General features: G+C 37.2%; 1 protein-coding gene across 4 annotated transcripts in view; it reads right to left on the bottom strand.

Moving 5' to 3' along the window:
- ntng1 (netrin G1) overlaps nucleotides 1-20,699 on the bottom strand; it is a 141,486-nt gene that overhangs the window by 13,678 nt on the left and 107,109 nt on the right. Inside the window, exons 8-9 of one of the 4 annotated variants that reach the window (XM_031901027.1) lie at nucleotides 16,880-16,939; nucleotides 6,617-6,784 (exon numbers count right to left, since the gene is read on the bottom strand). The exons of 2 other annotated variants lie outside the window; for them this stretch is intronic. In XM_031901027.1, coding sequence (XP_031756887.1) covers nucleotides 6,617-6,784; nucleotides 16,880-16,939 — 228 coding nt within the window. The remainder of the gene's footprint in view (nucleotides 1-6,616; nucleotides 6,785-16,879; nucleotides 16,940-20,699) is intronic. One more of the 4 variants, XM_012962511.3, reaches the window with a different exon arrangement.

The following is a 20,699-nucleotide window of genomic DNA, read 5'->3' as shown; positions in this document are numbered from 1 at the left end:
CTAGAAGAGAAAGAGAGGAAGAGATGCATAGAGATACAGAAGAATGTTTCATTCTTGGCAACCGGCCTGAAAAAAGTGATAATTCAAGTCAATTAGAGATTTAATTAATTCAGTTTTATGGCAGGCAAGCCATAGAAAAAAACCCAGAGCAGAATGTAAGGTCTGCGGGTGCTAAGCATCAGGATGAACAAATTGTAATGATCCAACTCAAAGCGAAGTCAATGAAGATCAAATGATAGAAAGAGAAAGATGGAATAAATAAGCATTCAGGGAATATGTACAGTGGCTATGGGTTAAAAATACACCAACAGGGCTTAAGATTTTATGATTGATGAAAACTTAGCATGGGGGGCACACTGGCTGGTACACAACCTATTTATGATGCTGAAACCAAAGCAAAGAAGCACTGTGCATTATTTCAAGAAACAAATGTTTTTCAAGACTGACCCAACGTAAACAGCTGAACATTTTCTACATTTGTCCTAAGAAAGTCTTACCCTTGTGAGATGCTCCTGTATAAGAAAATCATACATCAATATAATTATTTTGTCTGCATTTCTCTCCCTCTCCTATAAACAAGAAATACCCCCTAAATGTATGCAGGGTTAATATTTTATAGGCAATACATTATGAAAACACATTATGTGCCTTTGTAAGCCTTAAAATGTTCCTTACACAGCAGTTGCAACTTCACAAACAGGCAATAAATATGAGCATGAACCCAAAGAGCTCTGTGTGTAGCTATTTATTGAATTCACTAAATATAAGTCATACAAGTAAAATAGTTTTAATGAGGAACAGAAACCTGACAAAATGTATTATTTCAAGGTGAGCTGCAGTATATATTCAGGGTCTGTAAAACCCTTATTCTTGATGTGGCACAGCATACTGTACTTCCTACTAATGTTCCATGTGAACAGGCACCTTAGAGCAGACCCTTACCGGACCCATTGGTCTGAATTAGTCACTACTGGGGCCAAAATAATGTAATTTGGGCAATTTCTGAAAAAACATAGTGGTTTGCACCTAATATGGGTGCCCTTACTATTTCTTCTTTTAATACCCCAGAATTTCTTCCATTCCCCTCAGTCCAGCACTGCTAGTTTGTGCCAATTACAAAGGGTATATATGATAGCCTCCCCTTCCTCAGCTTTATATATTAGCCAAAAGCTCTGTATTTACAAGGAAGGTGTATTTTTTCAATACAGGTTCAGTAAAACACATAAGAATCACCTATTCTACCAACAGATGTTTAGTTACTGAATGGTCTTCTATGCCGCACATTCTCCCCTGCATTACACATTTTATTCCTTCATCTTTCATCTTCATCATCAACATTATTATTTATTCATATAGTGCCAGCATGTTACACAGACCTTCACATTACTGTATAACAAACAGGGGTCTTACAATAATATAACAAAAAACAGAATAAAAATGGAATTGGAGGACCCTGTTTGCAAAAGCGTACAATCTAATTACTAATGTAACTGGAGGAGTCCCAAGCCGGACTTGGATTTCTTACTATTGAATGCTATTCTTATTTCTACTGGGAGCTGCTATCAAAGTGATATAAGAGGTACACAATTTTATCAATCAGTTCATTACTGGAACATGTGTCTTATTGGGATTGCGCCTTAGAACCCACAATAATTGTAGGCTGGGTATGGGCTACCTCCCATAGCTGCCAAGAAGCAAGAAAATCTGGCACCATATTTTTTGATGATATAAGAAATAAAAGCCACAGAGTAATTTTACTTCCCCATAATTTATCCTTAACTTCTTTTTATGCCATTGCATGCCTCTATGTGCAGATAATGTAGTAAATCCAATCCCAAGGCAAACCAATGTAATGAAAGAGAATGTTTTAACTGCGCCAAAAGTAGGCAAAAGCAGTGGCAAAATCTGCACATAAGATCTACCTACATAGGGGCAAGAGGGTGCAACCACTTCAGCTTTTACTGTAAGATACTCCAGGATAATCACACAACGGTGTGTCTGATCATGACAGATTACTGATGTTTAGCACAAAGATTCCTGCTTGGATATGTGTGCAGTTGTTATGGCTGTACCGCAAACACAGCGTGAGCTGCACTGATCATGCATTTTTTATGGAAATTTCCCATGTGTCTAGTTCATTTGTGTAATACATTTGAAGGAGAAAAATACACTTGGTCACCTCCTCAGATTCATTTTAACCCCATGTATAATTACCTTGTACAGTTAATATCTGATAGAGACAGGTTGATCATATGTTTAAGAAGCAGTGATCCTTACTTATAAATCTATATTTCTTATTAGCTTGGCCCCCTCCAGAACTGCCCCACTTTCCTAAACTGCAGCTGTGCACACCCTAAACTGCCGTGCTTTCTGTACATTGCTGTAAAAGGCTGAGTAGTAAAGCGGGGTCTCGTGCTGCTTCAGGTTCTCCGATCTTCTGTAAGGAGAGTATGACTGTAAGAGGTATAAGGTTATTATGCACCCCCCTAATTAAATTTGTGCAACACTGTTCAGCATTTACTTATAATTTGTTTACTGTAAGACTGTATTTCCATGAACACGTCCTGCTCTGTTACTGCAGAGGGAACCAAAGTGCACAACTAAATGAGTGAATGTTTCTGCTGCCTTTCAGCTCCCTGCAATAAATGGAAATTCTTCTCTCATACCCTCCTCTCACACTCTGAGTTTATTTTTCATATGTGCAAGATGAAGATGATTTGGTAGTGTTGGTGACTGCACAGTAAAGTAAAGTGAAGAGGCACTAGACGATGCTCACCTACCCTGATGAACTGTGTTGCTTTTTAGAACAAGAGGAAGTAATGGGAGCCCCAGTTGTGTGGTTCAGGAAGGGAGCAAACAATCTAGAAGGGTTTAGTTCTCCTTTAATTTATTTTCATATTAACAACATGGACTTCAAGGCTAATTATAACCAGCAAAGCTGGTAAGATACTGGCCATGTAGTTGCTGTAAACAATGGTTATAAACTGAAGAATGTTGAAGAATGTTGTAGGTGCAATCCTATATAGGAAGGGCACATAAACTTCTCTGTGTGATCTTTGATGATAACCAACACACAGAAGTACATCCACCCTTTCTGTCTATCTTCAAAGTACGATTGTTATTCATTATTCTGGGACTGCTGAGCTTTCACTTGCATAAGTATTGTGTTAAATTTATATTGTGGGATTTATAGCACATCTGGGGCCCCAAGTTATAGTAAAAGGGATATAAATGCTAAGGTGCAGGAAGGTTGGGTAAGGATGTTATAACTATCATTGCTTTACTCCTACCCAACACAATGTAAACATGTAAAAAAATTCAGTTTTCACTGCTAAGAAAAATGATAAAACCTATTTTACCAATTAAGCACATAAAGCTAGGTTAGTAATGTCCTGTTTAACAACTGCTGAATCACCCAGTATACTGGGTTAGAAATCCCTATGAGGGGGTCTATAAATATCCATTTAGCTGCCTGATTCACTACAGTGCACACATGCAGCCCTATGTATAAATGCTTGTGTTTAAATAGCCACAATAGCTCCATTTTTCATTTTTCCTGTTGTGTTTGTTTAATGGAAGTATTAGGTGCTTATTATATAATTAAATAGAATGCTATATAGAATGCTAAGTATATAAACACAAATATAAAACTTCTTACAGTAGGAAGAAATTATGTCTGTGCATAAACTTAAAGGAGAAGAAAAGGTAAAAAACTAAGTAAGCTTTATCAGAAAGGTCTATGTAAATACAGCCATAAGCACTCACAGAAACCCTGCACTGTGTCCTTTATCAAAAGAAACACAGGATTTATTTTTTCCTTTTTTGGGAACATGTTCTTTGGTATCAGACTTCCTCTCTTTTAGGGCTCATTCAGGTTTGGGGCTCGAGTCTGCTCAGTTCTCTCCTCTCTCCCTCCCTTCTCCTGCTCCCCCCTTCCATAAGAATGCATAAGAACTCACTTCCCCCACCCTTAGGAATGTTTTATCTGAGCTTCCAAAGGCTATAACTGTAGCAGGAGGCTACCAAGACCAAGCTAAAATGGCAGCTGCTTCGTGGAGGGAGCATCTAGGCGTCTGAGCTTTTTACTCCTGCTGAATAAATATAGCATTCTAGGTGGCACTAATGTGGCGAATCTATTGGCAGTAAAATGCCAAAATTACTTTCCTTCTCCTTTAAAAGAAAATATAAACCTCCAAATTGCTTTCTATTATCATAACAATAATCACAAACACCCAACAAACATTCATGCTCACATAAAACCATTCCTTACATACTGTACAACAAGATGCTGACTTATTTCTAAATCTCAGTAACTTTTCAACAGCCAGTTTTTCTTTTCCAGAGAAAACCACACATTCTAATTAAGATGAAGAGGTTTTTCTCCGTCCCCAGTTCCCTCTCTGTTCTCTGAGGTGCGATAAAGCTTTGTGCTCTTGCTTCTCTCCCACTCTAATCTTATCTGATTGGATAGAGACTCGCGACTGAGTTGAGTTACAGCAGAGGTGGGCAGTCTGGTAATGATCATCAAAACGAAGAGCATTAATTAAGTCTACAGAGAGAAATTAGTAGCTGTAAAATGTCTGTCATTTTCAGAGGAGGTGAAAACCCCATGAGAAATGTTTAATTTCAAGAGGAAAAAAAAACCTCCTTTACAGCAGCGATGCTGACAATAAATAAAAGCCAGAGCAAATCTCACATGGAATACCCACGGAATGGAACAGAAAAGCATCCTTAGCATTTAATTGCATTTTAATGTTAAGCAATGAAACACGGAAACCCAAATAAAAAAATAGTTGCACAATTAATATCCAAACAAGTGTATCAGCCCAATTTGGTGCACCATATGGATGGCCAAATCAGATAAATATCCACTTATTTAACAACCTTGCTAGCTTATAGTGGCCAGGGATTCTGCCAAAACTTTGACGGTGTCGTTTTTATTACTAAATTACGCTGTGTACATTGCAAATAAATTATTCTGCCATTTAAAAGTTTAATATTTAAAATTTCATTTTTAACCCAACAAATGTATTTTTTTTAGCTGTAATATTGGTGTGCATTGTGGCGGCCATGGTGTGCATTGTGCCTGAGTCTGAGCTTTCAGAAAGAGCCAGCACTTCACAATGGAACAGCTTTCAGGTAACCTATTGTTTATCCTACTCAGTGTTACTAAAGGGGTCATGGCTGGACTTGGGTGCTTGGAGGGAAAGGGAGGGGGTGATATCACTCATAAGGATACACTTAAGGATATAGGTCATTTAGCACAGAATGATTATTTATTTTCATAGAAATATCTGTTCAAGATATACAAATATGTATGCAAACCGATTTCTCTTCCAAACTAAAATAAACATTCCTATTACAGACTACAAAGACATCTACCCATATATGTAATAGAATGCAGGAATGGGATACTTTTATCAAAAATAAGGTTTGCATGTGTCCTGGCTTTACACAAAGAGGTCATGCACTGCTTCTATTGCTCTCAGTAGCCATAATTAGCTGAAATACTGTCCATTTAATAAGTTATAATTTCTTTAAGTGAAAGAGAACTGCAGGCAGAATAGAAACTACTGAAATTACTTCTTGAAACCAATGAATTGTGTCACATACATATGTAAAAGCCTCAGATGTGCAGGGTAGGGAAACCATTTGGGGAATACTTAGTTGTGCTTCTATTATATGTAGTAAGAATTACAAATTCCACTCATACATTAACTAGTATAGGTAGGGGTTTGGTGTAAATCCTGATTACACTTAGGGGCACATTTACTAAGACACGAATCTGAACCGAATTGGAAAAATTCCGATTTGAAAACGAACATTTTGCGACTTTTTCGTATTTTTTGCGATTTTTTCGGCGTCTTTACGACTTTTCGGAAATTGTCGTGACTTTTTCGTTACCAATACGATTCGCGCGAAAAAACGCGAGTTTTTCGTAGCCATTCCGAAAGTTGCGCAAAATCTGCCGATTTTTTCGTAGCGTTAAAACTTGCGCGAAAAGTTGCGCCTTTTTCCTAGCGTTAAAACTTAAAAAGTGCGATGTTTCGCGCAAGTTTTAATGCTACGAAAAAATCGCAACTTTTTGCGCAAGTTTTAACGCTACGAAAAATCGCCAGATTTTGCGCAACTTTTGGAATGGCTACGAAAAACTTCGCACAAATCGTATTAGTAACGAAAAAGTCGCGACATTTTTCCGAAAAAATCGCAAAATACCGATCATTACGAAAAAAACGCAATCGGACGCATTCGGCCCGTTCGTGGGTTAGTAAATGTGCCCCTTAGTCTTTTTGACTATATATAGTAATTTCTTACTTCCTATATGATTGGATGTGGAAATAAATTTGGCTGGTATATGACTTTTGGTTGCAGTGAAACATATGCTAATCCTTTGCAAGTTCAAGCCACAAAAAAGCAATTGTATTAAGCCTCCCTGGTATCTAATCAGGAAATTTCCTAAATACATTTTAAACATTAGAAAATACAGCAGCAATACAGCAGCAATGAATACGGTATCTAAAACATGGGTAGCAGAAAAAATAGCCCCACTAATATAATATGCTCCCTCTTGTTCCCCTTCCCTCCCATCTGAGTGCCAATGGATTGAGAAACTAACCTATGCAAACATTAACATCGTCCAGTTTGGCAGACCCATTTCTGTGGAAGCCTTTCTTGCACTTCTCACATTGCTGACCACGAGTGTTGTGTCTACAGCTCACGCAGACCGCCGTGTTCACAACCTCGATGTAAGTGCAGCGATTCGAGTGCCCGTGGCAATAGCAATCTTGTGGGGAAGGAAGGTGGTGGAAAAGAGAAAGAAAGAGAGAAGGCATGCTTGGTAAGGACTGTGCGAGGGAGATGGTTGGATGATGTTAGCATGATGTCATGGAAGTGAGATCAGTGAATTAGTAATTAGTCTGTGAGGGTGATGAAGATGAACTGTGAAAATCTCACAGTACTCCCTTTAGATAAAGATTCAAGTGATCTCTATCTAGATATCAAGAAATAAAATAAGGCAATAAAGAAGTATCAGATATTTAGTGGAATGAGGTGTGGTGTATCTACAAAACCACTGTGCATTTTCCAGGAATAGCCATTATGACACTTTCCAAGATCCTCCTAGTTAGTATCAAATCAGCTTGCATACTAGAGCAATGTAAACTTTATTTATACTGAATTGATTTAGTTGTTATAAATATATAAATAATAAAAGTCACTAAATGCATCAATTTAATTGAATCCCTCCCTTCTTACCTACGGACGCCAAAGGGGGATATATACATATATACAAAGGTGTGTAAATAAGCAACATTGAAAGACAAGACCGGATCTTTAACACCAAGGTACGTTATATAAAATCATACATATATTTACATTTAATGATAGTGTGTAAATGAGTGGACATTTTGGGTGTAGCTTGAACCACATCTCATGATAACAATTCTTTGTGGCCTGAATCAGTCTCACTCTAACTGACTTGGGTGATGTCAGGTTTAGAGCAGTGCAAAATAATGCTGTAAAGTTATTAGCCTAGCATATAATCCATGCACCTTTAGAAATATGCCAGATTATTTCAGTATGCATGGTGTTATTTAATTTGTAAGGACACACTAATTACGCCATTTATTATATGCCAACTTGTTGTTCAATATTTTTGTTGTACAGTATTTTACACACCTCTATAAGCATACCCCTGAGTGTGGGAATGAATGTAGCGATGTGATCAGGCAGGAGAAGCACAATAACAGCAGATTGTATTTCACCAGAGATCTTAAATAAAGGTTTTAGCCATGCTGGAAAATGAATTTTCTCTTAAATATTCAATTTGGACAAAAATGACAACAATATCTATGCATTACAAATATGAGGATGGGTTGAGGATTTAAGGTCTCCAATGTGCAAGTCTCAGATAGTTCTCGGCAAAGGCAAAACTACCATTTATAGTTGTACAGTATGTACAGTTGAAGTCGGGTGTAGCATTGGGATTAGTACAGGATTTACACCAAACCACATAAATTCATTCAGAGATTTAAGTGGTTGGCCCTCAAGGAATTGGAAACTTCAATGTCCATTCAATGACCATCAGTTTGGCAATGCTTGACTAAATGATGGTGAAAAAAGAAAGTGATTACAGGAAATGTGCATATAGATTTGAAAGCATAATTTAGATATATCTGGTGTACTTCATCTTCATAAAAGGGAATATGATCAGAAGCTTCCAGACATAGGAAGCTCCATTGTCATTGTTTTGTTGTACCTCTGTAATGTACAGCAGCCCTATGACACAAGGAAAAGTGTTGGCGGAAGAAAAACTGAGAGTTTATATAGGAACCAAATCATTACAAAAATGGAAGCTATGTACTAGGAATGGCTCATGTACTAGGAATGGCGCATATAGTGGGGAGTAGTAACAGGTTTCAGCCTTTCATAGTATAGATACATATGGTACCTCTATCCCTCCATCCGTGAAGTGCGTGTTAAGGCACATAACTATTGATATAGCATTACCGAGGAAGCCTATATATTATGGCACTTAGCATGATGCCTGGGGATGTACAAATATTCTGGCAGGAAGTTGAACAAAGCATTAATGTTTGCCCCATCTCTGCAAGGCACATTAAAAGAAGCAGTTCTCCTTCAAACAATACACACTGAGTACACACTGCAAAGAATCATAAAATCCTTTTTTGTTTTTGTTACTTTGTGCCCAATGTGCCATAAATGGTGCACATGCAGTGCAGCCTCCTCTGCTATTCTAGGGAAGATACACAAGCTATGGTGGCCAATGTGACTCATCAGGGAATGGAAAATACCCTATCAACCAGTAAGTGTTATACTAGGGATTGTTCAGAAGAAGAGGCCAGAAAATAAGACATGTATACGTATCCTAATCTCTGTGCATGGTTTCTACATATTTGGGAAAGATGAATGCTTAATCTCATATGACATAATGTATCCAAAGAGTATAGAGTATTTCTACATTACGTTTAAAGGCAAAAGTCATATTGGTATGGGAGAAAGGAAACCGGTTCCTTTACACTTATCACTTGAGTTCAAGTGAAAGAGAAAGTTGTGGCTTTCTGCTGTAACCCTGTGTTAAACACAACAGCATGTGAACACAGCTACTGGTGTAAGGGTAAGGGCTGTTTCCTACATAGCGGGTTGAAACCAGCAAATAGATTTCAAAGAGTGAAAAGGAAATACATATGTATGAACTCTGCAAAACTCCCTTTCATATAAAAAAAGCATGAGCAAAAGTTTTTCTTGAATTGGACTTAAGGGGTGAAAGATTGACTGTCATAGGAAACCTTACTAAGATGATAGGGAAATTCGGTATAGTACTCCGGTCTCTTTATCTTTGTAATGCTATTCTTCTGTGGTTTCCTCCTTCTAGTTTGTATGATTCAAACACAAAGGCAGCTAAAGCATCTTAGCAACCAAACTTCTCTAGGATAAATGTATGAAATATTAATGTCATATCTTTATATGGCTTTAGATCTAAAAACTCAACATATAATGCAGTATTCTGCCATAGTGTATACACAATACACATGCACACATGTGGCTTATATTTCATGCAATGCTACGAGGCACATGTGGCTCTGATACAGGGTGTTAGGCACTGCACACCAGTGATGCCACATGTTTCTGTTATGGTGACTGCTGGCTTACAGCTCATGTATATGTGAAGGGATATAACTTGCCTATATGTATATATTATATATCCCTGTCCTTGCTGCTACATTACAAGGTCTCTGTGGTTATTTGTGCTTTCTGAAAAATGACATGATGTTCTCGTTGTCTTTGTAACTTTGGTTTGAAGCACAAAGTACTAATTAATCGCAAACAAATTCATCAACCTACCATTGCTAAGTCATTACCTCTGTCTTGTTATGTCAGGAATTAAGTTTATTGATTTGGATTTTGTTCTACAAGATAAACAAAGCTGCTTAAATGAGGCTTTTTAAAGCTTCAATCACAAAAGGAGGTTGTTGCGAAAAAAAAGTTCTTCGGTGCTTAATACAAATTAGTTACTGTCTTTCTTGTTTTCATAGGGGAGTATAAAGTAGTTTGCTCAGGCATCCGAAAGTGAGTTCTAAAGAGCTTTTAATTAAGCATATATAAATTAATATATATATATATATGTGTGTGTATACTAAGCTAGCTGTACACAGGCTTCAGACTTAATACTCTTGACCAAGCAAGGTCATTTATTACATGGTCTCAGGGAAATTGCCCATTTCAATGACACCCTCAGGGAACCCACTCATCTAAAATACACCATTTTTTACTTACCCACCTTAAAGGAAAACTATACCCCCAAAAAAGTAGATCTCTATAAAAATGTATTGCATGTAAACCCTGCTTCATCTAAATACACCATTTTCATAAAAATATACTTTTTTAGTAGCATGTGCCATTGGGTAAGTCTAAATAGAAAATTGCCATTTCAAGTACTAAGGGCCGCCTCCTGGGATCATAGGATTCACAGTGCACACAAACAAGCCAAGGCACCCATACATGCTAGGCCCCATCAGCCAATTACTGGACACAGTTCTGTCTTTTGCTCTTACTCTTCTTCCTGTTACAGTTAGAGCTGCATTATTTCCTGTCAGGTGATCTGTGAGGGAGACGGTAATATACTGGTGGCTCAAGGAAAAAGGTGTAAAAAGTCAATATTCACTGATATACAGTATTTGTTCCCATTTGGTAAGATTCTTTATTAGGCCACATAATATGATAATAACTATCTACTGGTATTTTTTCTGGGTTACAATTTTCCTTTAACACAGCTCAGTAATTGTGGGTATGAGTGGAACTCCTTCTCCCCATTTCCCTGAAGGTAACAGTGCTATAAACAAGCAATAGTACAACCCAGGAAACCCCAGTCACTGCCAGTGCCATTCACTCATCCTGACATTTCCCTAGAGGGGTAAAATAATTCCAGCCACCTAAAGATGCACGGTTGCATATTTTTCTCCATCATACATGTATATTCTAGAGAAAGTATTTGCAGACGATCTGCATATAAAATTAATAGAAAGAAAAATCTACAGCACAGTTTAAATTTACCCCAAAACAAAAGTAAACTGCAATGTCGGGACTCATGGTCACACCCAGCCCTAAATACCTTTATCCTGATGATGATTTTTAGGTGACATAACACAAGGTCAACAAATATGGAGACAAATGATTTCCGATCACATACTGTATTTCCTGCTGAATACGCCCTGACAGACAATTCTTTCTTTAAAAGATAAAAAAAAAACAGCAGTACTTTGTGCCTGGGAAGCAAGAACAGATAATAAGAATGATAATTGAGAATTATACATTTTCCAGGAGCATTTGAAGGGCCATATTGTACACTAACAAATTTGCTGATTTGTGCCTAGTATAGGGAAATGCTTATGCAGACAATTTTATGTTATATTTTAGAACATTACATGCTTCTTTCTAACTGTGCATAAACTATTCAATTTGTGGCCCTATTTGGCCAAGCTCACAGTTATGTTCTGTAAGCCATTTAAAATATAACAATAATGGGAGACTGAAAAGTCAGATAGAGATCAGTAGCAACTTTCTTGAAGGTAGGAAATATAAGCACAGATAAAGTTATAGAATTGCCATTATTATTACTAGTATTATTTATTATTATTATTACTTTTATTCTATACATAAAACAAATACAAAGGGGAAATAAAAATAAAGCTATAGTGTCCATTTAATGATGAAGACTTATCTCCCAGGGTTGAACTGGCCCACTGGGACACTGGGAAAAATCCCGGTGGGACTGACCCTGTTGGGCCCTGCCACCTGCCCACAAGCCAGCCGCCCCCAGCCACCACCACTCCGTGTTCCTGTTCTGTTTACTTCCACATTTAAAATTAAAAACAGCCATGCATTCCACATTGTAATGTATGGGCATCTTGTTAACAGTAAAGTAGGTAGCACAGTGGAATGGGAATGGCTGGGTGGAGTGGGAGTGGGGAACGCTGGGCCCTTGAGTTGGGAACCTGATGGGAACTGGGTAGCCTGGGTACGTTGCTGGCAGTAAAGTCCCATTTGTGACATTTTCTTAAAAAAGGCAGTATGCTTTGTAGGTTTATGGCAGATGGGAATGTTTGTTTTATGTTGGTACTGTAACTGATTCTGTGTTATTTAGCACCTATGTTAGTAAGTCAGCCCCATGCACTGTATTCTGTCAATTAGTAGCAGGGCTTGTGCTGCTTTAAAATAATAATATGGCTTTTAATAGAGTAATCTGCTACAGAAAGCTACAGTGTATTTTTGCACGGCAAACCCAGCAGACATACTGTAGCTCCTACTGATAAGAGAGGTCAGGATGTTACATTATTCTAGCATCTCTGGTGGAATAGGATCACTCAGTTTGCTTACTGCCATAATGCTTATTGTTACCCTACATTACATATTCTATCCCCCATTCTGTATTCTCTAATTACCTTATAACAAGGCAAGCTTTACATACAGTGAATGTAAGGACTGTTCAGAAAACACAGAGGCAGGTATACTTATTACCTGGCAACTGGTGCTCCGTGAGCAAAATGATTACTGCAACGTTTCTAGCCACAATGTAAAAACAATGTTTTATTAATCGTGTTTGCTCCCATGTGCACTTGCACAGCTTTGTGATGGAATGGAGTGAAAATAAATAGTTTCAGCCTTTCTCTGTTATGAATGACTGCCATATGTATTCTTTTATATGTTTTGTACCACACCATAAATGCAGCATTTTACAGAATAAAGGAAAATAAAGAAATCAGTGTTAATGCAACTCATGAGAGGCACAAATGTTCCAGGTCAACACAGCTTACAGATAAGCATGGTCCTATTATATTGCTGCATCTGTGTGTATAAGTATATAGCAGGATAGTGTTTTAAAGAATTTATAACACTTGTATAACTCTGTATATACTGTTGAGTAGCAGATGTTGGGGTGTCTTTAGTTTTCAAGTTAAAGATTGCCTAATGTTTGTGGTTGGTATCCATATTCCAAGACGGCTGATCTATACAATATGAAGACAGGCTGCATGAAAAGAAAGTGTACCTGTGAATATGATCATAAGCGTGCTACAGAAAATGGAACAGAAAGTAACTTAAACTGACTGGAACATGAATATCTGCTGCTCAGATGTGCTAATGAGCAAAATTGAGTTTATGACATGCAATTCCCTTATTAACTTAACATTTTTCATAAGCAGAATAGCCCAAGGCTTTTAAGGATACAAAAAGTTGGGTGGTGAAAATAAATAAATAATAACTTGGTCACCTTTCAGATGAAGGTAAAAGCAAAAAATAAGCTAAGCAATAGGCATAAAATTACATTTTGACAGAAACATAATAAAAAAAAAAGACAAATCTGAGCCGACACTTTTTCTTGTACATTCTGGCCAGTAGCCAGCATCTCTCTCAGTCACACTCTCCTAGTTATACTCCAAAAAGACTGAAGGCCTCTATAGCAAATGTCCCCTTTCCGCTCTACATACCGTACCTCAGTCTGGGGCAGAGTACATGCTACACAGTCTCTGCTTTCTTCATCTACATGGTAAAATATCAACAATTTGATTCTTTTTTCCTTCAAGGTGAACTATTATCTACTTCAATAATTTTTCATTCCCAGAGTCAGAATATAGCACATCCACTGGGAGTCTATAGCCTGAATCTTCTAGTTGCATATTCCCTAACCGTTCCAGCTTTCTTCCAATTTTTGTGCTAATCTAAAATGTGTGCTAATGCTGGACACAGAAATAAGAATGAGAGAATAAGCCTGATGTATTTATAATGTGTCTGTTCATGCTATCAAATAAAACCTTAAAAAATGTCAAATTGCTTAGGGTGCTTCTCTCAGCACTGTTTTTTTGTTTTAGAGCTATTTAAATTTTTATGCTGCCAATAGAATGACCTTTGTAACAAAAGTGCCACCTGCGGATCAGTTCTTATCGCTCTAAGCGAAAGATTTGTTTACAAGGGGAACATAGAATCGTTCTAATGTTGCTCTGCAGATCAGAAACCTCAAAAGACCTTTCACATCTTTTTCCTGAGCACAGCAACATCAGAACAGTTCCATGTTTTCCTTTCGATCTTCTCTTCTGACCTCATATATAAAAGACACAGCCGATGTGGAGAATAATGGGACTGTGTTCGGGTTCAAATGTTTTTATACAATTTTCAAATAGAGCATTATACGACTTTTTGAACAATTTCATAAAAGCAGAATGATTAACAGAAAGGGCTGTATTCACTCAGCCTGAAAAAGCCGGTACAGATACAGAAATTAATTAAGTTAATGAGTCATGACCTGGGAAAAAAGGGAGGGGCTGGTAGTTTGCTCTCTGTCTAAAAAGTAGGAACCTGGAAGTGGATGACTAGCTTGTGCAGAGTCGATGCAAATAGTAATTTGCCCTAATAACACTAAGAGCAGGCTTTCTATTTATATGTGCAGGTATGGAGGCTGCCAAAAGACCAGTTGGTTCTGGTTTCAGAGACATGAACATTAATATGTCTGTTGCATATGCAAAAAAACCCTGATGTAAATAAAACCCAGGCATATACCTGCTTGTTACCCTGGGTGGTGCTATTTCTTAAGTTGGAAAAGATATTACCACTTCTGCAATTTGATTGAATTCCCACTATAGATATAAATAGATATAGATATATACACACATACAAACACACTATTTTATCTATGCACACTTTAATATGTTATCAATTTTACCAATTAATAGAGGAGAAAAGGGAGCCCACTGCAGCAAATTCATACAGTGTTACAGATGTGGCAGATTTTAGATCACCCCACAATTGGCTGCTATTATAGGCAGTTTTTGTTTCTAACATAAGAATATTTTAGTTCTTCTAATATTCTGTAACTAGAAGGATAAAAAAAAAAAAAAATGCCCTAAGCCGACCCATTCTGCCGCTAAACAATACAACCTCTTCTCCTAGCTTAATAACACAAGCAACATCTGATGCTTGTTAACTAATAATGGGCAATTTTTTTTGCCAGGCGATGAATTTCTCTGTTTCTCCATTGAAAGACTTTTTCTCAAAACAGGCGACAAAACTGGGCGAGGAAGAATTTGCGCACTACAAAATTTGTCACCGCGTCAAAAAAAATTGTTGCACTCGTCAGACAAAAAAAATGATGCGTACAACATTTTTTTTGACATGCAACATTTTTGCTTTTGTTTAATTTTTCCCGTTTTGTGAATATTTTGAAAGATTCGCTAATTTTACAGCAAAGCGAAATGGGACAGATTCGCTTGTCGCTATTGTCAACTGTTTCTGAGCTATAATTTCCATCAAATGGGTGCAGATTTGGAGCATAGCACCAGATACAGTCTCCCATACTTCCTGCCAGAAGTAGTGATCTGCCAGAGAGGATGCATGTGCAATTTGTGTGTGCAGATGTGTGTGTGTGATGGGCTAAAATCAAGATATTTAAATATATAAAGATCTGTTGCTGGAGTGTGTTAGGGTGTTAATACTTAAAGAAGAAATTATAGGACTTTACCATTGATGGTTCTCTAATGAATATGCTATACACAATGGAAAAAGTACTAGAGGAGGCAATAACAATCAGGTAATGAAAGGGCTTATAAAAATCACAGAATGTATTTAAATATAGTTACATAGGGTTGAAAAAAGACCATCAATTTCAACCCTTCCAAGTAAACCCAGCGCACACAAACCTATACTGACCTATCTATACACTCACATACATAAACTATATATACCAACATCAATACTAACTGTAGGTTTTGATATCATCTTTCATTAGATTTAGTTTTTCTAAATTTCTCCCAGTCCTGTTTTTCAAGCCCTGTAATCAAGTCCCATCCAAAGGCCAGCCATGTTTATTCACAAGTATTTCCAAGGGTCTCTGTGTTAAATGTTCTCACAATAGGGCTTCTCAACCCCCCAGTTGTCAGATGACAGATTTGCAATTGAAATCATTATGATGTGTTAAATCCATATTGTTAGCCCAGTACAGATAGTTTATCTATGCATTGGCAACTAACTAACTTGCAGGTAGGTACTAAGTTAACTTTTCTGTTTGCTGTGCTTAGCCCAAAAACTATATTCTCCACAAGTTCTATTCATTGGACTTATGTTCAAGGAAGTTCCTTATATCTGTCCTCATAATAGCTTCCCACACTAAAAACAAAATAATACTAAGTTGTTCTTATTTACAAGGACCCCCACAAATATATATGAAATGTATTCTTCCAGTGCACAAAAGTTTGTGTAATGCTGTGGTGCCCAGTGCCAGGCAGGGGCTGGTCAGAGTACAGAAGCATATATTATAGTGTATCAACACTGGTTATGTTTCAAGTAATCAGGGTTTTCACTTTTATATGCAAGTCAGCTCAATGGCTACACAACAGGGCCATGGGAACATGTGTAAATATAGAGAAACTTACATTTGATTTCAAAATAAACTGTTTAGTCTCTCTGTAACATACACACCACTATAAAATCAAAATGATATTTAGAAAATTGGTATCTCTGAATGTTCTGTAGCTGTAGTACTCCTGATATTTCTGCCTTATCCCTCTGGGTCTAAAACAGAATGTACAGTAAAAATATGACAAACAAGACATGTGTATCCCTACGTATGTTACCCTACATTTATTTAGAGGATAACTATGCCTGAATGAACACAGATGGTTCATTTATACATAGATATAAGAAGCCATATCTCTTGAAGGTGATCTACTGATGCATTGTATTTCATTTTTTCAAAAATATTTTTCTAAATACATTATTATTATAATTATTAGGAGGTGGAATAAAATCTGCTGAATCTGTTCTGCAACGACACAGACTGGGCCAGGACCACTGTATGAATGGAAATTCCTACCTCTTTTGTGGCTCGAAACTTGAGCAGGTGACACAGTAGAGAGGGCTAGTTTGGAAAAAACTGGACAGATAGGAAGAAAAAAGGAAATTAGACACAGCAAAGAAAGCAAAAGAAAAATGTTAGGTGATCAGAAAATAAGACTGGCAGAATGAATATTCAGAAATGGAATTAAGTGCAAATTAAATATAACTTGAGATGAAATTGAATTACTGCATTGCTATTTTCATTCTCCTAGAAGAACACCAGTGTACTGAATGCAAAAATCTGTGAGCGCAGTTCTAGTTCTCCAGATAAGCATGCATATAACATAGGAGCTAGAAAGAGTCGGAAGTGGAGAAGGGAATGGAGATACTGTAGGTGTTATATTATCCAACGGAATGGGTTTATAGAACTAATTAGAACTGGTAACAGAAGCCATTATAGAGGTGTAATTTCTAGCTTTTTCCAGGTGTTAAACTTTCCCATTACATGTGTAAGTAAAACATGCTTGTGCTAATATTTGTACCCTATAGAGTATTTCTTGTTATATAAATATACTCTAGGAATTACCTAAAAATGCAGACAACAAATACAGTTAGATAAGCAAGTAAAGACCAGGGTAACTGTTCATATTAAACAGTGAGATCTTTTTAGTGAATAGTAATACAGAGAAGTTATTTATAGAAAGAGCAGTTAGTTATAGATGTGGGATATGCTAAGTAGTGTAATGGCAGCAGGAAGCTGTAACATTGAAGAACAGAATTCTGCATGCAGTTATATAGAGAGACATGAAACATTACAGAGTGGTTACTCAAAACGAGTGTCCTATGAAACTATAATAGAAACAACAGGATCAAATAAAGGTAAGATGTCTATGGGTGAAACCACTCAACGCCTGGAACCATAACACTGAGCATAAACAGGAGTTAATACCAGTCATAATGTACCAGGGATTCATTCTGTTAATTTGTGGGGCTGTTATTGCTTAAATAACCTGCAGCAGAAAGTGAAATGATGATGTCATAAAACTAACGATCTGTGTCACACGTAAGGAACATCATTAACACCATTCTAACAAGTGACAGGGCCGCAAGGAATAATAAAAGAAAATATTGGTGGCTCTCTCAGCAGCGCTCCCTCCCTGCGTCCCCTCCTTCTACCCTCACATTTCTCAGATTGTTTAAATCACTGCCTGGGAAGACTTACAAGTCCTCAGCTCTCATTTGCTGCACAGCCACTGCTTATCCATGCAATTAAGGCCAGCGATTCAAACACGTTTTGTTCTGTTACGGTTATAGTGCAGAGACCCAGACACAATAATTTGCAGCAGATGAACAAGATAATTGCATTTATTTGCAATCTATGAATCTAGGTCAGGATCTGATTTATCTCAGTTCCCAGGGGCCAAAGATTTTTTTCCCTGAGCTATAAATCTAAGGAGGATCACTACTGTATTTTATGAGAGTGCTAATCTGCCCTCTATTTACCAACCCTTAGTACAGAATGCTTCTGTGCCAATGCACAACATACTGTATACGTGGTCATGGTAGAGGTGCCTGGGGATACCATACACCTATTACTGATAGAATTTCTGTGCAAAATAATATTCAATTTTACAACAGCCCTTTCAGTGACTGATATGAATGTTATAGCTAATTTATTTTAAACATAACAGCTTTTCTGCTTTATTTTCTGATGGGAAATACAAATAGCTATACAAATAGCTACCTAAAGTCAAAATAACTTTGAACATATTTGTACCCCTACAAAGCTTGAAACTGAATGTTAAAAGTCAAGAAGAGATTTTAGATTAGAGAGATCCATAAAAAGTTATATATTGCACAGAATGTATGTGAGAATTCTAGGTATTTGGAGGTTAAGCCTTGTTATACATCAGGGTTGTCAGGGTTTCTTTTTCCCAGGAAACTCACAGTTATATTAAACATATAACCTGCTATATATCAAATAATATTTAGGTCAGCAAATAAGCATTCACTCTACATCCATCTCTAAATAACCTCCCAGAAATGACTAGGACAGTAAATAAGCATACACAGGAAATCTAATTTACCTCCAGGAATGGCACCTTCTCTTCTGCTTTTGCCCCACCCCAAGGAACTAACTCCCCTGTTTGGGAACATCTGGCCAACATAGTACCAACTACATACATTGAAAATGTTCTCCACTATCCATGAAGCTTCAGTTTTTCTTGCTAACCTTACAGCCTAACTGCAATGATAAAGCCTGTTGATATTTCATTTTCACAAGCAAATGTTAGTGTGTTGAAATTAGAGTAGATATTTAAAAAGTAAACAAAAAACATATGCTCCATGGTTAATAAACCCACATATCAGAGAGAGGAGAGAATTTGAGAAAAATTATGATTAGGGTGAAAAGATTTACCATGATTTCCTTGGCAATAAATGTCAGTCTAATTGATTCCACAGAAATAAGATAAAGAGATAAAAGTTATTCTTAAATAAAAAATGAAGGAGGGGACAATATATCCTTTCGTTTGCAGTGCACATGTAATTATTGCCGGTGTACTTCGATTTATAGTACGTACAGCATCAGCAGATTCAGGGGCTTGTTTCAATTTCAGGTTTTGAAGCTCAGTTTGTTAAACTTTTTGGCATGGTTCATTCTAGGCTGGTCCATTACTGCTAGCCAAATATCACTGCAATAAAACGTCCAGTCCATTGAAAAAAGATTTCAATTTTGTAGCTCTAATTGTAAATGACTCTACAACTCCCTCTATTAACCAAACAAAGCTGCTGATGGTAAGAGGACACGAATTTAACGCAGATAATGGATTCCCTTGGCATTTAGAGTCTTACATTTTATAAAATATCTGGAGGGTTTTACAATGGGCATATTTCCAGTGTTCATAGCCTGTGCTGCTCCCCTTCCATCTCTTAATCAGGTACAATCCTTACGTGTGCTAAGAAGCCATTCTCTTTCTTGCTGTGAGTTCATCAACATGGGCATTCTCCTCTAGGCGTGTTTCTATTAACAGTGACATGCTAATGGGAAAAGTACCTCTTATAGACAATGATATATCATTTAAAACCACGCAGAGATTGTAAGAGCGAAAGGAAAAACACATCTATATGTTATGCAAATGAGAGAGCTTTTTTTAAACTTATAATTATTGCCAGCAGGCCCAGCACAAATTACTCGTTAGTCTATAAAATAAACCATAATAAACTACATGAAGGCATATAGTGACTATCACAAAATAATATCAGATATAACGCATCCAGCTGACAATTACAAGATGGCAGAATAATAAAGTGTTTTTAACTTTTCCCTAAGGCAGACTGGGGGCGGATGTGGGGGAAAACCAGAAAAACTGTGACATAAACCAAAAAAACAGACAAAATTAGCACATTTACAAAAATGTAATGCTAATACTAACATGTTCCCCTAAAAGCAGCATACACTTTTTCTATGATTCAACTTGCTGGTGAAAAAGTAATAACAAAAATTATACTTTCTTTCTCAAAATTTCCAGTCCCACCAAAATCATGATTAATCAAATCCTCCCTGATCCTTGGATAGCAATAGCTATGCAACTGTAGGGAACTGGTAAATTGTGCCCTTTCTCACTGGTAGTCCCCAAGTTATTTGGACAGCTATACAGGGCCTCTGTGTAATGGGAAATAAGTCCCTCTTCCTGGGTCATAGCATGGCCTTTTGCAGTTCCACAGTTTGGCACTGTGGTATAGTATAAAAGACTAAGCAGCCATGAGGCTGGAGGCCATTTTTGTGAAAGCTCTCCACCTGAGCAAGCAGGTGGGGAGACGGTGTGGAACCTGGGTATAGGTAGGCCCAGACAGGT

The sequence above is a fragment of the Xenopus tropicalis genome, chromosome 4, assembly GCF_000004195.4.
Source record: "Xenopus tropicalis strain Nigerian chromosome 4, UCB_Xtro_10.0, whole genome shotgun sequence".
NCBI lineage: Eukaryota > Metazoa > Chordata > Amphibia > Anura > Pipidae > Xenopus > Xenopus tropicalis.
This window is presented reverse-complemented; position numbering and strand designations above follow the sequence as displayed.